This window comes from Meriones unguiculatus, chromosome 5, assembly GCF_030254825.1.
Source record: "Meriones unguiculatus strain TT.TT164.6M chromosome 5, Bangor_MerUng_6.1, whole genome shotgun sequence".
NCBI lineage: Eukaryota > Metazoa > Chordata > Mammalia > Rodentia > Muridae > Meriones > Meriones unguiculatus.
The window spans coordinates 33,106,445-33,121,649 of record NC_083353.1 but is presented as its reverse complement, the minus strand read 5'-3'; the positions used below and the strand labels follow the sequence as shown (position 1 = coordinate 33,121,649).

Below are 15,205 nucleotides of genomic sequence, written 5' to 3'. Positions count from 1 at the left end.
TGTTTTACCCCTGCCTTGTTCCAGCATCCACCCCTTTCAGGAAAGCCCACAAGTCAGGAGTATCTTCACCAGTTTTAAGGAGCCAGGTGACTTTGAAGTCACTCAGGCCTGGCCAATCCTTCAGAAACTTCCTTCCTTCTGACCCTTGCTCCAACCGGGGTCAAATGCTTTATGTGTGTGTGAACTAATGTTTCCTGTTATAAATTGTATCAAACCAAATGTGTTCCCTATTTAGTGGATACATTCTAGAAATGTGTTAACATATACTTATACAAATATTACATATATTCTGTTATAACACATAGTAATTAAATATACTATGGGTTATAATACACATTTCAGTACCTAGTGTATGAGAGACAGGTGGATTATCTATTACCTGTACCATAGAGCATTATTTGTATTAGGAACATTCAAAATTCTACTAGTTTGCTGGTTTTTTTTTTTTTTTGCCTGTTTGTTTTTTAAAGACAAGCTCTCTCTCTATAGTCTTGGCTGTTCTAGAACTCAGTAAGTAGACCAGGCTGGCCTCAAACTCAAAGAGAGCTGTCTGCTTCTGCCTCCTGAGTGCTGGAATCAGAGGTGTGTGCCACCAAGTCTGGTTCTTTATTAGTTATTTGAAATGTACAATTAACTGTTGTCCATCTTAGCGATCTCATCGTTCATTGTGCATCAGAAGTCCCTGGAGTGTGTTTTTATGTTTTGTATCTACCTATGTCTTAGCTTTATGGCTGCACACTAGCACTGCTATAGCCAGGTAAAAGCATGTATCTCTATACCAATGTTGGTACTCTGTTGTCTGAAGCAAACGCTGTTTGCGCCATGTGGCAGAACAGCCTCTCCTCACTGTCATCCCTGTTGCAAAGGGTCTAGTGAGCTAAAACAAAATTTAGAATTTGTGGAAACTTTCATTTTTAGTGATAAGAATGACATCCAGGAAGTTACTGCTATGTTCCTTGTAATTGGCCCTGCAGAGGAAGACTAAGATGAAGGTCATGAATTTCTGGCAACGTATGCTTCTCCAAACCCTGGACTTTGCTGATTTGGCTAGATGTCCTGACTGGGAAAGGCCTGGGACCCTGCTGACTGCCTCTGGGCACTGGAATTATGGGTATGCAGCAGTGCTCAACATTTTCACTTATTTGAGACAGGGTTGGCTGGCCTGGAACTCCCTGCATGGAACATGCTGAATTTGATTGAGGTTTGCCTGCTTCTGATGAGCACTAGGACTAAAGCAAGGCCTGCACTACCATACCTAGCTTTTCTTTCTTTCTTTCTTTTTTTTTTTTTTTAATGTGGGTGCTCGGGTATGAAAGCAGGTCTTCAAGTTTACACAGTGAACACTTTGCTCTCTGACCTATCTCCCCACCCCACACTTTCTTGTTACCAATAAAATGTTTAATGAGTTGAAACATATCTCTTTGTAGTATGAAATCAAAAGAATTAAGACGGTCACGTGGTTTTGAAAATGCAAACTGTTGACACTGAACTCCAAAGGTATAACTGCCCATTATCTCACAGGTCACAAAAGTCTGCCTCAACTATTACCTGGTTTTAGTTAATGTTCTATTGCTGTGAAGAGACACCATGACCAAGGCCACTCTCACAAAGAAAAACACTTAATTGGGGGCTTATGTAGTTTCAGAATTGGTCTAGGGCGTGACTAGTGAGGTAGAAGGCAGACAGGCATGGTGCTGGAGCAGCAGTGTGTGTGTTCAGGCACACACACACACACACACACACACTTGCAGGGAGGGCACACAAGACTGGGCCTACCTTGGTCTTTTGAACCTCAAAGCCCACCCCCCAGTGGCACACCTCCTGCAAGTCCACACTTTAATCCTTCCCTAAACATTTCACCAACTAGGGACGAGAGATTAAAAAAATGGGAATCTATGGGGGCCATTCTCATTCACTGCACTTGAAGTTTTTAAGTAGGTAGATTTTGGCTCAATATTCTGAGGTGGAGAGGCTTCCAGGCCATTTACGTGGTTGTTCGCATTGATGGAACAGGAAAATCTTCCTTTTGGGAGCCTAAGTTTCTCTATTGGAAAACCCACAGGTCATAAGAAATGAGACCCATGTATTTGCTCATCAGAATGTCTCATGATGGGACATGTTGGCACACACATCCAAGGCAGGAGGCTTGAGTTTGAAGCCAGTTTGAGCAAATTTTCTATTTGTCTTAGAGTTTCTGATCTATCTTAGAAGTCAGTATGAAAAATTTAAAGGTTTAAGGAAAGAGTATATCCCCTATTAACTATGTCCCCTATAACTATTAACACATTGTTTTACTGAAGCTGGTTTGAATCAAAGTCAGGGTCCTCTACTCAATACATTCACGATGAACACAGCAAGGTCCTCTACTCTATACATTTAGAGCAGATTGACAGTTAAGAGAACTCATGATGCTGTTTAAACTAGAAAATCCATCTCAACAGAATACAATGCCATTTTCAAAACTGGAAACTGGCAGTCATACATGGCAGAGACCATAACATTGTTACTTCCTTAAAAGATGGACCCCTTTGAGTGGGCATCTTATGTGACCTTTCTTCTTTCCAGAAGAGGCAATCAACTTAAGCATTCTGTTCACTGCCTGGCCCAGTCACAGAATGGAGACATTTGGGACCCCTCCCTATTCCCATCATTTAAGACAGGGTTTCTCTGTGCAGCCCTGACTTTCCTGGAATGCACCTATCGTCCAGTCTGGCCTTAAACTCAGAGATCCACCTGCCTCTGCCTCCCAAGTGCCCAGCTGAAATTCACATCTTTTAAGTGTTCAGTAATTTCCATTAGCATAAATTTAGAAACAAATCATTCAGGATGATCTAATAGTTTAACTTAATAGTGCTTGAATGTCGGGCATCATACTGTGATCACACTTCAAATAAATTGCCAAACAATTATACAAAAAGAAAAAAAAAACACTTTTATTTTCCACAAGGAAGAGCAATAGGAAAATTTAAACCATTTTCCACATAGTTTCTTAAAACAGAGCCTACAAGGACATATTCAGCACCAAATAAAGATTACGAACAGCCATAGAATATAATCTATAAAGCAAACATTTAATATTGCACTTTGTTTCGCGAACATTTTGGATTTTACTTTTCCTAAATGAAAAATTAGGAAGTTATCTTGAATACTAGAGCACAACTGTGACCCTCACATGTCAGGAATTGACCAATATTTGGAAAAGTGTAATAGTATGCCTCTAAAAGAGTAAAGAAAAACTGAATGGGAGAATAAAACTTTATTTCACCAAGTCGTGAGAGAATTTTGTCACCCAGTGTCAATGATCAGAATATTGGTCATTCTTGCTTAATGCCGTACTTTGTACAAGAAAATGGTGGTGAGCGTCCCAACGCCATGCATGCCAACAATTGTTCCCTAGTTAGACAACAGAAAGAGGAGGAGGGGTTTTCAGACAAGCCCTCCCAAACAAAAACAAAACCACCAAATGCCCTTTATGCCAAATATCCCATCAGCTTCTTCTGAGGGGGACATTCACAAAATGATTTAACAATAAAAAAATAGTTGACCCCCACTTCCTTATTACCTAGTATTAGTTTGCTACGGGAGCACGAACCCTATAACTGAATCACTTAAAACGCGATTCATTTTTACAGTGGGCTTCCTTCACCCTGTCAGCATAATTTCAAACATGAATTATCTTCCATGTTTCTTGAAGGCCACTTATGGAAAAGCCTGTTCTGTATGAAGCTTTAAGACAGTATTTAAGCAGGCCCAGCACCGATGCAGAGCTCCCATTGTTCTCAGTCACCTTAACTGTGGGTTAGATGGAAGGTAGATAGATGGAACACCCATTTTACACATATGTTGCAACATCAGAGATGCTGGTGTCATAAAAGCAGAAATGAACTCCTGAAAAACATCACTATACTTTGTACCAAATACATTTTTTTTTTAATGAATGCTGGTATATTTGGTATGATCCAAACACAAATTATGTTTAAAAATAATTTACTGATGTGTTTTACCTATATAGATTTGAAGCTAGATACCTCTCAATTCCTCTTTAGATGACAGAGAAAAAAAATGCTGAAAAACAGTATCACACACACATACAAACTGAAGGTATTTATCCCAGCAAACATGCTAGTGTTTGTAATTATGAAGTTATACACTTGGGGAATAATTTGAGATTTTATTCTCTTAAACTTGAGCAAACATATTAAATCAAGCTTCTTCAATCATGACCCTGACATATACATTTTGTCTTACTGAAGTACTATGCACCAGCAAAAATGATTTCCAACATATGTGTTTTGGAGGTAATTAAGTAACTCTGTATAAAAATAAATGCACTTTCCCCTCCCTTCCCTAGTGACTGGACAACTTCCATGTACTTTTGAAATAATAAAAATACTTTTTCAGAGCAACAGCCCTTAACTCTTTGCTGGTGCCTGCCCTCCTGCCTTTCTCCATCCACTATCAGCTCTGCTTCGACTTAAATGTAATGATAAAAAGGGGATGTGGGTAGGTTATCAGTTTTGTGTATGTCCCATTTCTGAATTTCCCTCTCCAAAAAGCTAACCAACCAACCAACAGGAACAACAAGAACAAAGTAACAGTGCAACAAAACACAAATAGCATTCCTACAGTTTGGCAAGTGATGCGGTCACCTGAGATTGAGTGATGTTGGGCAGTCAGTAACACAATGCTGCTCTGCTGTCACGAGTAGAAAGCAACAGTCTCAAAGACACCTACAGACACAGTCCCACAAAGTCTCTTATCCGCTTCCTCCCCTGGTCTTTTTCCTCTGTGTCTCTTGTTGCCTGTCTACTACAGTAGGCTGCAAAACATACAGCAAAAGGATTGGCTTGAAGGCATTTGATGTTTGTAAATAAATCCACAATAGGATCCGAGCTGAAGAGGTGATACATGGCCAGCCTAGCAGGACAATTCTGAGCATGTGCATATGCAGGTAGAGTCCAGGCTACATTAACTTAAAAGAACAAAACGAACAAATGAAGAAAAAAAACGGTCAGTGCGTTTTGTTTTTTTCATGTCAAAGTTTTTCAAAGCTTTCTTTTGTTCCATGTTGTGCTGACCACAAACAAGTTTTGCGTATCAAGAGTCTGGCATAAATGGAAAAAAAAAAAAGCTGTAGTGACATTGAACTGCACAATGTAAGCATTGAGCATGTGCAAATTTTCAAATCAGAAGGACAATATCCTTCTTTGCAACGGTGTCTTGACACGTATGACCACAGGCTAAGAAGACTGCTCTTAGCATGTGCCAGTTTTAAAGAAGAAAAGCTTAGATCTTCAAGCACGTTGGAGCAGCCCCAGAATGATGCTGTAGATTCTAAAGCGTGATCACTGGTTATTTCACGTATTTGCCATTTTTCTGGGCAAAAGCAATTCCACTTCCTCTGAAAACGTGTCTCCAAGATACTTCTCTGTCCGCAGGCGGAAGAGATACAGTTCGGAAGTTCGGAACCCACATCAACTTGATTCAATCAATCAAGTGTTCCTTCAGCGAGAGGGGCAAGATGGTCTATCTTCGGATGACTGATCAGGATTTGGATCAATCTAGTAGGAATAAAATTTACAAAGGTAACTTGGTCAGGTGTAGGAAGAGCGTAACATGACTGCTTTGAGTACTAGTCAGCAAATGTAAGCAATGTAAGCGGCACACGTATGTGACTTCTTAGTAAATCATACCCTGGTATTCTCTCCATCTTAAGCTGGGATAAAAAGGGTGCTAGATCATCAATGTTATTTACAGTTTTGCATTAATAGTTCAATTTCACAAAGGTTACTGGCAAAAATCTTTTTGGAAGGGCATTTTCACTCGACATTAGGGGCACCCTGAACTCGGTTATACACTGGGTTCACTATGCCATCAAACCACACTCATCTCCTTTGGAAAGTATCTCTTGTTCTTATCCTAAGATGTCACTTCGAGGCTCTGTGGTTCCTGTGGAGGTCACTGAGAGGTCTAAAGGGCAAGACCTATGCGCTTACATTTCAATATGACACAAGCCAAAGTGCCTCAGAAGTTTTATGTATTCTTTCAAAATGTTCCCCATGAAAGCTATGGACACTCAAAGCAAGCCAGAAGCAAAATAAGAAACATCAGAATAAAAATGCAGTAATAAAACTTGTGAGAAATGATAGAACATTTCATGTATTTTTATGAAAGATAGGGAAAAAACGTTTAATCAAAAATTTGCAAGAATCTGTTCTCAATGGCCTAAAACAATGAGATGACTCTACAGGATCACACTTAAGAAAGATTTCTCCAGTTACGGTCTCAAAGCAAAAATAAGTTCCTTTACATCTAATGAGTATGAAGTAGTATAGAATCTGACTATAAAATAGGGGACTAAATCACATAACCTAGAGAATAATTCTCTTGCTTTATAGTTATTTTGGTATCAAGACCAATTTGAAGGGTCCTGCAAACATGTGTGCTGTTGGCTCCAGCTATGCGGAAAGCCCTGCAAATGTTGAACCAGGCCCTCTGGTCCCATAGCTAGGCTGCTCTTCCCTGCCCAGACCATTCTACCCTTTGAAGGGCTACCTACTCATTCTTTAAAATTCCGCTTAGCAGTTACAGTCTCAGAAAAGCCGCTGTGACTCCTAAGAGCTAATAAACTGCTCATTAAATGCGTGGTTTCCTAACACTATTAATGTAGTACTTGACTTCTAACCTTGCTTTTCTAATTTGTGGGCTTACAGAAAGCGCTTGTTCATGCTATTCCCGCATGTGCCCAGGGTCATCAGCATGAAGATCATAAATAATCCAGCAGTGTAAGAATGCTTTCTTAAGAAGCCATTTGAAAATATGCTATTTTCTATGACTATGCATGTTGAAATATGCAGGAATTACAACAGAAAAGGATTGTGAATATAAATTCTAGCTAATTAATGTGTACAAAATTTTTCCTTAAAAAGTGCCAATGATTCAACAGTAGTTTGATCATCATCTTATTTCCGGAGTTAAATCTTACTTATGTGTCAAAGTTAGAAAATCTGGCAATCATAACCTTTTTTTTTTTTTTTTTTTTTTTTGAGACAGGGTTTCTCTGTGTAGCCTTGGCTGGCCTTGAACTCACAGACCTCTGCCTGCCTCTGCCTCCTAAGTGCTGGGATTAAAGGCATGTGTGTACCATCACTTCGACAATCTTAACTTTTACACTGTTATTCTAAACTTTTTATTACCAGGATAAACAGGAATCAACTATCTTGTTAAAAAACGCTGTATATATATATATTTTTTAATAAAGCCTACACTGCTCTTTCCTAGGAGACCCAGGACATGTCATACTTGACGCTTACCTCTGAATAAAGAGGTGGAGGCAAGAACCGGAACTCCTGGATATAAGCAAACAGTGGTCCTTGAAGAGCTCTCTCAAAATCATCACAAGCATTCACTGGTGCGAGATTATTCCGTCTTTGTTCCTCTGTTACTACTTCTGCATAGCTGGGTGGTGCTGAAGGAAAAAGATACACGCAATTCGAACAACATGTTCTTATGCATGTCAAAATACACAGAATAGTAGATATTAAAAAAATGTCATGTAAAAGAATAATTATTTGTTTGGTGATTAAAACAAGTAGACATACAACAAAACTTAATATTAAAGTCATATATACTAAGGAAAGATAAAAATTTAACTAGGGATATAAATTACTAAAAACAAGAAAAGTCTATGTAATAGTAAGAGTAAATTTAGACATGTATTATCAAATTACCTTCAGGTCTTTCAGGAAGGGATAAGCCCAGCCAGTTCATATTCATGCTACACTGACTGCTCACGCTTGAGGTTCTACTACCAAATGGATGAAGAGGAATGGTACCGATGACGAGTGGCAAATTAAGAAATAAATCCATAGCTCCAGGAATATCCACATACACCTAAGCAGTAAACAGACACTGGAGTCAGCACACTACACAGAATTTTCTTTGAAAACACAACCCAATTTTGACAGTAGCTGAGATCCCTTAGTTTACAGAAAACTTCTCTTTTATGTGTAATGCTCTAGGTTTATGAGGTAAAACTAATGATCAGAATGTAAAGTTTCATACATACACTAATACTCCATTATAAGTAGACTGTAACAGCCAAACTTAAATAAGCCAAAATTATAAGCCCACGACTTTAAGACAAGTCACGACACTTCTTACAGCAACACTTACCATTAGTGAATACTCCACACGGATGATACTACAGTCAAGGATAGACGGGGAGACTGGTGGGATTTTCAGCAGCTTGCCATTCCATGTCTCTGTCTTCCCAGATGATAAGGACTCCCCACGTAAGTTTGCCACAAGCTGCTTTACTTCCTTCATTTTCCCTTTGGCATAGAAGGCCTGTGTTTGGTAAATGGCTGCCTTTGGCACTACCATTCGGGAAGAGCAGTTCTCAATCTCAGCAAATATCTGTATTGATTCTCCTGGAGAGGGAAACCGTGATATTCACTATTAGAAAACAAATAAGCAGAAACACCCACTATGAAGTGTAGACTTCTGAAGCTCAACTAACTCCCACGAGGAAAAGCTATCCCAGAAGCAAGCAAAGTAACGGGGTCAAAAATGCCCTGCCCACTCGTGGTGCCCATAGTGGGAAAGGAGCCTGCCGTGTGTGAGAAGAGGACAGACATGCGCAAAGGACAGGGCTTTCCTGAGGAAGGCTGAGTGTCTGTATTGGGATGTGCCGTCCTCCAGGTATCGCACAAATGCTTAGTAAGAAAACTGTGCTTGTGGGCATCCCCAGCATACATACCCGGCGTGTAGCCCTTCCTCTCAATTTTGGCACTTAGGGATATTGGGCCTGAGGTGCAGAACCAGCAACAGAGCGTCTTTTCTTTTGTGCCTGCTTGGGGTGACTGTAAGAAATAGATTGAGAAAAACCATTAATGTACAAACTCACAAAAATACCAGAATGTTTTAAAAATCAACCAAGAGGACCAATTTAGTTCCCCTAATCAATGGCTTTTAAATGATACCAAACTTATTTTTATGTAAAGTTCCATTCAATAAAGAAAAAAAAAAAAGTTAAAGGCTTAACACCCTATCCCAAAGCAGAGTTTTAGCTCCTTGTATACAATAAAAACTAACCTAATAAACAAAAAAACCCTTTCCAAATTCTACATAAACTCTCTTAAATCTGGTTGTAATTACAAATGCTAACATCTTACTTTGAAAACATAAAAAAAAAATTGTAAAATGTAAAAAATGTCCATTTATAAATCTGCTTTAAAGATGTTATCATTTGTTTTAAAACTAATAGTTTTGAAGCCAAATTTAAATGAGTCTCATAAAATGCAATTCAAAAGAAATTAAAGTTTTTTTCATGAAAATGATGAATCCCCATCATCTGACACCTATCCCTAATTGGAATAATGCAATGTGGTACAAAGTTTAGAGTGTGACAGTTTCAAGTAAGAGTAGATGGCATCATCTTAAATGATAATACTGTTTGTCAACTAAAATCATTTAGGGACCACGCCTTTTTAGTGCTGTGTTTTGCATAAAAGACACTTTACATCATATACTGGTCTTTTAAATTTAATTAGCACAGCATGAAAAATAGGAGCACATTATTCATTCGCTGTGTGCTCTACTTGTACTGTATCTTAGAATAGGTATTTTTAATGGAATTCAGTAAAATTGCTTTATTAAAGTTACAAAGACTGTTACAGATCAGGGGGCTATTCTTTATGTATTTTTATATCAAAAAGCAATGCAGAATCCAGTCAATTCTTACCAGTAATGAAGGAGTGTTGATATCTATGTGCTCAAAGACTGTAAATTCCTTCTTTAATTTTACTGGTAGAAGCCAAGGCCTATGCAATTCGGCTTTCACCCAATAGCGCACACTGCCATGTCGGCCTTCGAATGAGGTAGCAAGTGGTCTGTGCAAAATATAAAGATGGATATATTAATCTTATACCTCTTTGTAAAAATTCAATAGATCAAAATAAACATGTCACCATGTTGTAGTGCCTATGAGGCATCACATATACAAATATGTCACCATGTTGTATTATCTGTGGACCAAAGAGGAACCACATATAGTTCTTAAAACTTTCCAATGGGATAAGTCACTGGGGAAAATCCTTTTATTTTCAAATAACTGTAAGAGTTAAATATAACAAAAATTTTTGTTTCTAAAACCAGAAGAATACAATTCCTTTAAACTACAGAGTCTACTTTTAATATTGGTGGCAAAATCATGAAAGTGAAATCAACTATTTTTGAAAAGGTAAAAGTTTTAATATAAAAATAAAGTCAAGAATGGCCCATTTCTATCTAAAAATCCTAGATCCCAATCAAACATTCAGAAAAGATTTCCCTGTACTTTTGTTAGCTAGGAATTAGAACCTCCTTTTAAAGCAACTAATTAAGTATAGCATAAAATGGTCTAGAATGTCACACAATTTTCTATTTCATAAATTCACAGAAAAGGAAAGGTACTTCTGCAGCACCTGTCCACTTATATTTTAACTCTCTTGTGGCTGTTTCCTAGCTTTATTTTCCAAGGTTCAAAAGAAAAACATTCCCATTAAGCCTATGTCAAGAGAGTCAGAACTCTTTTTCAACTTGGACAGATTGCAGGTTTTTGTTGTCCATAGGCGGTTTTAAGAAGCAGTCTGTCCGGTTGGAGGAATGTCCAGTTTTGTTGCTTGGAAGGCAGAGGGCTTAGATTAGCCTGGTAGAAGTGTCAGTATTTTATAATGATTATGGATTCTACAAAGAATTCCAATGTAGAATTGGTAAACACAGAATTATATACACTCAAGGCATGATAAACTGTTATATGAGCTAAGTTTATTCTATAGATCAATACAAATGCCAGCCTATAGGTTTTAGTATCTGCTAAAAGGCATTATGAAAAATGTTTATATACTCTCTCCCAACGATCTGTTAAAATGCTAAGAATGCAGTATATTTCAAGCTTTCCCCTAAGTTAATGTGGCTCTGACAGACCCTTCCTTTTAAGTCTAGGTTATGGTATCTTATGTAATATCCCCAGTAGTTCTGTATACAACAACTACTAAGGAACAGGACTGTCCTTGAGTCTTTTCTTTACATTTTAATAGGAAAAAAAAAAGGAGAATTCTAACCCAGTGAGCTTTTTATAAAGCAAATAAGCAGCTATTTTATGGAAGGGTAAATATCGGATTAGCACCTACTGATTCACTAGTTCTAAATTATAATATGTCTTCAAACACTACTGCAGAATATTAACAACTGAGTATGCTTTCTGTAATTTTGCCACATTAGATTAAAAATAGCTCCTTCTATTCAATAGTTTTCCTCTATCAAGTTTCTGAAATGAAAGGGTTTTTTTTTTTGGCTAAAAATTTTTAAACTAAAAACTGGATTTTATAATAGAGTATCTAATTTTATAAGAGTAATTGACTGAGTGTTTGTAGACAATGCCTATTACTTAGAACACTTACGTCTGTGGAAGCTCGAAGCTAAATGCATATTCATGCCTTCCTGAATGAATAGTGTTGAAGCCTTCTTCGGAATTATCATCATCTAAAAAGAACAAAAAGAAAAAAAAAACTTTATTATTCTCAGGTGATTATCAAGGATGTCCTTCCTCCTTCCTTCCTTTCCCAGACAGGGTTTCTCTGTGTAGCCCTGGCTGTCTGTCCTGGAACTCACTTTGTAGACCAGGCTAGCCTTGAACACAGACTCCTCCTGCCTCTGCCTCCCGGGTGCTGGGCTAAAGGCCTGTGTCACCATGCAGGGCTTCAAGGATGTTTTTCATGCTCAAAACCACAAGCCTTCATCTTGGGGAATCTGCATTCTAATCCCAACCTCATTATTTGCTGTAGCTAAAATAAAAATCTCACTTTTCATCTTCCTCATCCCCCCAAATGGCGAAGATGAATAATTCACCTTTACAGGCTGAAGAAACTGATTCAAATAGTGAAAAAAAAAAAAAAAAACAACAAAAAACAAAACTGTATCAAGCACAGTATTGACCAAAAGGTTCAGGCACGAAACGACACTGTTACCTTGGTCACCAGTTGTTTACTTAAGTGTGCATAAAGTAAAAATTGTTTTAACTTTTTGAAACCGCCAGTTTTGGGGGAATATTGACCTTCTGGAGGAGACTCTTCATGTCGGGCCCCTGGGACCCGAGGCTAGCCAGAGTTGGGGGAAGGGGGTGCTTGTAGTGTTTCAAAGCTAAGTACAGTCTCCCCAGGCAACATCCAACACTCAGCCGCTCTCGGTAGCAGCTAGAACCCGACGTCGTAAGTTTAATTACAAAGGACTGAGTTGAAAGGTGCCTTTTTACAAAGAAACATTTTGTTCCACATCCTGAAGACGTGCAGCCTAACTGGGTAGTTTCCACGCTGGGGGGTGGGGAGGCAGATGCTTTCGTCTCACAACCAGTTTCTTCTGGTGGAGTTCATTCGTGCGTGTGTGTGTCGTGAAAGCGGTTTATTAAGGCTGTGGGTCAAAAGGCCCCTATGGCCAAGGCTCGGCGCCGCGTCACCCACGCTTCACCCAAGTGCTGGGACTCGTTAGGAAGCGGCTTTCGGGGCCAAGCTCCGGCGGGCCGCCTGTGGCTCGCGGCGGGCATCCGGGCGCGGGGCCGGGGACTGCGCGGGGCCTGTGCCCGCCCCGGGCCGCCTTTTGTGCCAGCTCAGCAGTCTCACCGACGCGAGCCGCCGCGCCGCGCCGCGGTAAACAGGCGCCTGGCTGTCAATCAAGAGCCGGGCTGGAGCAGGAGAGGACCGGCCTAAACCGGCGCGAGCGGCTCCCAGCCGGCCCGGCCGCGCGCGCCCGCCCGCCCGCGCGCCCCGCTATACGTACGGCATAGGTGGCCCGCGCCCGCGCCGCCGAGCCTGCTGGGCCGGGGGCGGGGCCCGGCCGCGCTTCCGCCCCGCGCCCCGCCCCCCGCCCGGCGGCCGGTTCCAGCTGGCTCAAGCCACCCCGCACCTCTCCGGCCGGCGGCCGCGGCGCGGGGGGAACAATGGGCGCGGCCGGGCGCGCGCGGGCCGGCGGCACCTGCGGGGGGCCCGGGCGGGGGCGGCCCGCGGGCGCGAGCCGGACCGGCGCACGCCGGTTCCCAGCCTCGCCCCAGCCGGCGCGAGCCGGCTCGCCCGCCCGCCCAATCCCAGCCGGGCCTGGCATCGCCCTAGCAACAGGCTAACCCACGCGGCCCCGCCCCTCGGCGCCCGCGCCGGGCGCTCCGCCACCGCGGCCGAGCTCGGGGAAGTCATTGAAACGGCCCGCGGGCTCGTCCACGCCGGTCCCGGCCCCGGCCCCGGCCCCCGGCCCGCGCCCCCGAGGAAAAGCCTTTGTCCTCCCAGCTGACGGGGGCTGCGGCGTCCGCTCCAGCCGCAAACCCTGCCTCCCCCCAAACGAGCCTGTCACTAGGCACCGCGCGGCCCCTCGGCGTGGACGCCGGGGAAGGTCAACCGGGGAACCATCTTAGCCTGGAACACCTCGGGGTGGCTGCGAGAGCCCCAGGACCGTACAGGAATTCCGTGCAACTTAAAGCACCCTCCACGTCTCAGTTGCCTTAAGTTCAATTAACGTCTCCCCAGGAGGTACGTTTAGATATTAAAATAAAAAGGAAAGCACGCCACTATCTGAAAAGCCGCCAGCATTTGCACTAGAATACTGCATTAGGAAGGAGAAGCACAAATTACATAACCAGTTTTAACAGTATATTCTTCTTGGACTAGGAATTAAGTCATCGCCACCACCTGACGCGTGTAACCAATCTGCTGTGAGCTGAACAAGCGCCCCTCCTCACCATCCCCCAGAACTGGTCCGAAACAGGATTGAACCGCTTCTAACAAAGGGTGGAAACTTAGAAAAACAAGCTTGGAGTCGCCTATATTTCCACATTGTAGCCACTGGAACAACAGATCACAAACCTCAGGACCCCTTCTCCCCTTGACAATGCCTTTCTTCCTCTTGTACCCCCAAACCAAATCCGATGTGCCCTATACTTTACAATTCCATCTGTCTGCCATGGGTTTCATTGAATCCACGTTCCAAAGTTAGACATGATGCTCCCACAAGAAAATTACTAACCCCGAATGGCTTCTCAAACTGACTTAATAGTTTGCGTAATAATAAATATTATCCTTTAAAATAAATGATGCTTGATGTACATTTTAAAAGGAATGGGGAGAAATGGGGGAAAACACGTGGGGGTGTTGATGCCATATGTCAAATTAAGCCATGGAAGCCCTTTATCAAAGAACAATAATCAAGTCTTTAAAGTCTTTTGCATGTGAGTATCAAAAAAATCAGATACATCTAGCAACCTTCTTAAAATGTCAATACCGTTCTTTATTGGAGCTCATTTTTGGATCTAAGATGGTAAAATAAAAGGAGAAATCCCATATTGGACTGCAGCTTTTGCAGATGAATTTGAAAGTACAGTGAAACGACGGAGTCAGATTTAAGCACTTTCTAAGGTGCGAGCGGCGGATGTGAAGCCGGTTATAGATGGAGTTAGTGCGGTTTGCAGTCACTTTGCAGACGCCTGCATGCATTACGCCTAACACGCTTGAACGTCAAGGCGAATACAGCTTCCAAGTTTGCTAACCTCCATCGAACCGCCGATTAGAATGCGTTAATGAGATTAAAGTTCCCATCCAGTAAGTCGAATGTAGTGACTAATTAAAAAACTTACCTCTTTCGTGCCCAATGAGGATGTCTTTATGGTTGAAATATTCTACTTCTTCAGTGTAATTCTGTGTATAGGCAGTATTGGAGCCGGCGTTTCTAGATTCAGTCCAGCGTACTTTCGCATGTCCTCTTGCATGAATTTTAAGAGATTTTACTCTGATTTCCCCAGTAACTTCTAAATTCACCCTTCCTGAGACAGTGTCCCCGCTGGAATACACGGGGACATTGCTGTCATTAAGACAGTCAAAGCTTATTGTCAAACTCTTCACCTTTCCCAGCACCATGATTATAACAAAATCTATAAAAATATAATGTAAGACCAAAAAAAAAAAGTCAAGATCACATATAAAATATGATCTTCACTTAACACTGACCGGTATCTTTGCCGTGCAAAAAGAAAAAACTCTTGCAGGCAGGATCAGTGATTGTCTACAAATAGTTCATTGAGATTTCTTAAAAAGTCAGGGCAGCAAGGAAGCTGCTGCTCCACGCTCCTGCTCGTCTCAGTGGTCTCCTTACAAAGACGGGCGGCTGGAGGCTGCCAGCTCACTTT

The 15,205-nt window shown here is 41.5% G+C and overlaps 1 protein-coding gene across 3 annotated transcripts; it reads right to left on the bottom strand.

Moving 5' to 3' along the window:
• Positions 1 to 2,906: 2,906 nt before the first annotated feature.
• Positions 2,907 to 15,194, bottom strand: Arrdc3 (arrestin domain containing 3). 3 transcript variants are annotated; one of them, XM_021664889.2, is made up of 8 exons: positions 14,657 to 15,193; positions 11,445 to 11,526; positions 9,746 to 9,893; positions 8,762 to 8,864; positions 8,176 to 8,432; positions 7,731 to 7,893; positions 7,314 to 7,468; positions 2,907 to 5,561 (listed from the first exon to the last, which is right to left on the bottom strand). In XM_021664889.2, exons 1-8 carry the CDS (start codon positions 14,934 to 14,936, stop codon positions 5,505 to 5,507), a joined length of 1,245 nt encoding a protein of 414 aa, XP_021520564.1. In that variant the 5' UTR covers positions 14,937 to 15,193; the 3' UTR covers positions 2,907 to 5,504. The 3 variants fall into 3 exon arrangements, with proteins under 3 accessions (XP_021520564.1, XP_060239593.1, XP_060239592.1); XM_060383610.1 differs by lacking the exon at positions 9,746 to 9,893 and having other exon boundaries at positions 14,657 to 14,714; XM_060383609.1 differs by lacking the exon at positions 2,907 to 5,561 and having other exon boundaries at positions 7,320 to 7,506; positions 14,657 to 15,194.
• Between the last annotated feature and the right edge of the window lie 11 nt (positions 15,195 to 15,205).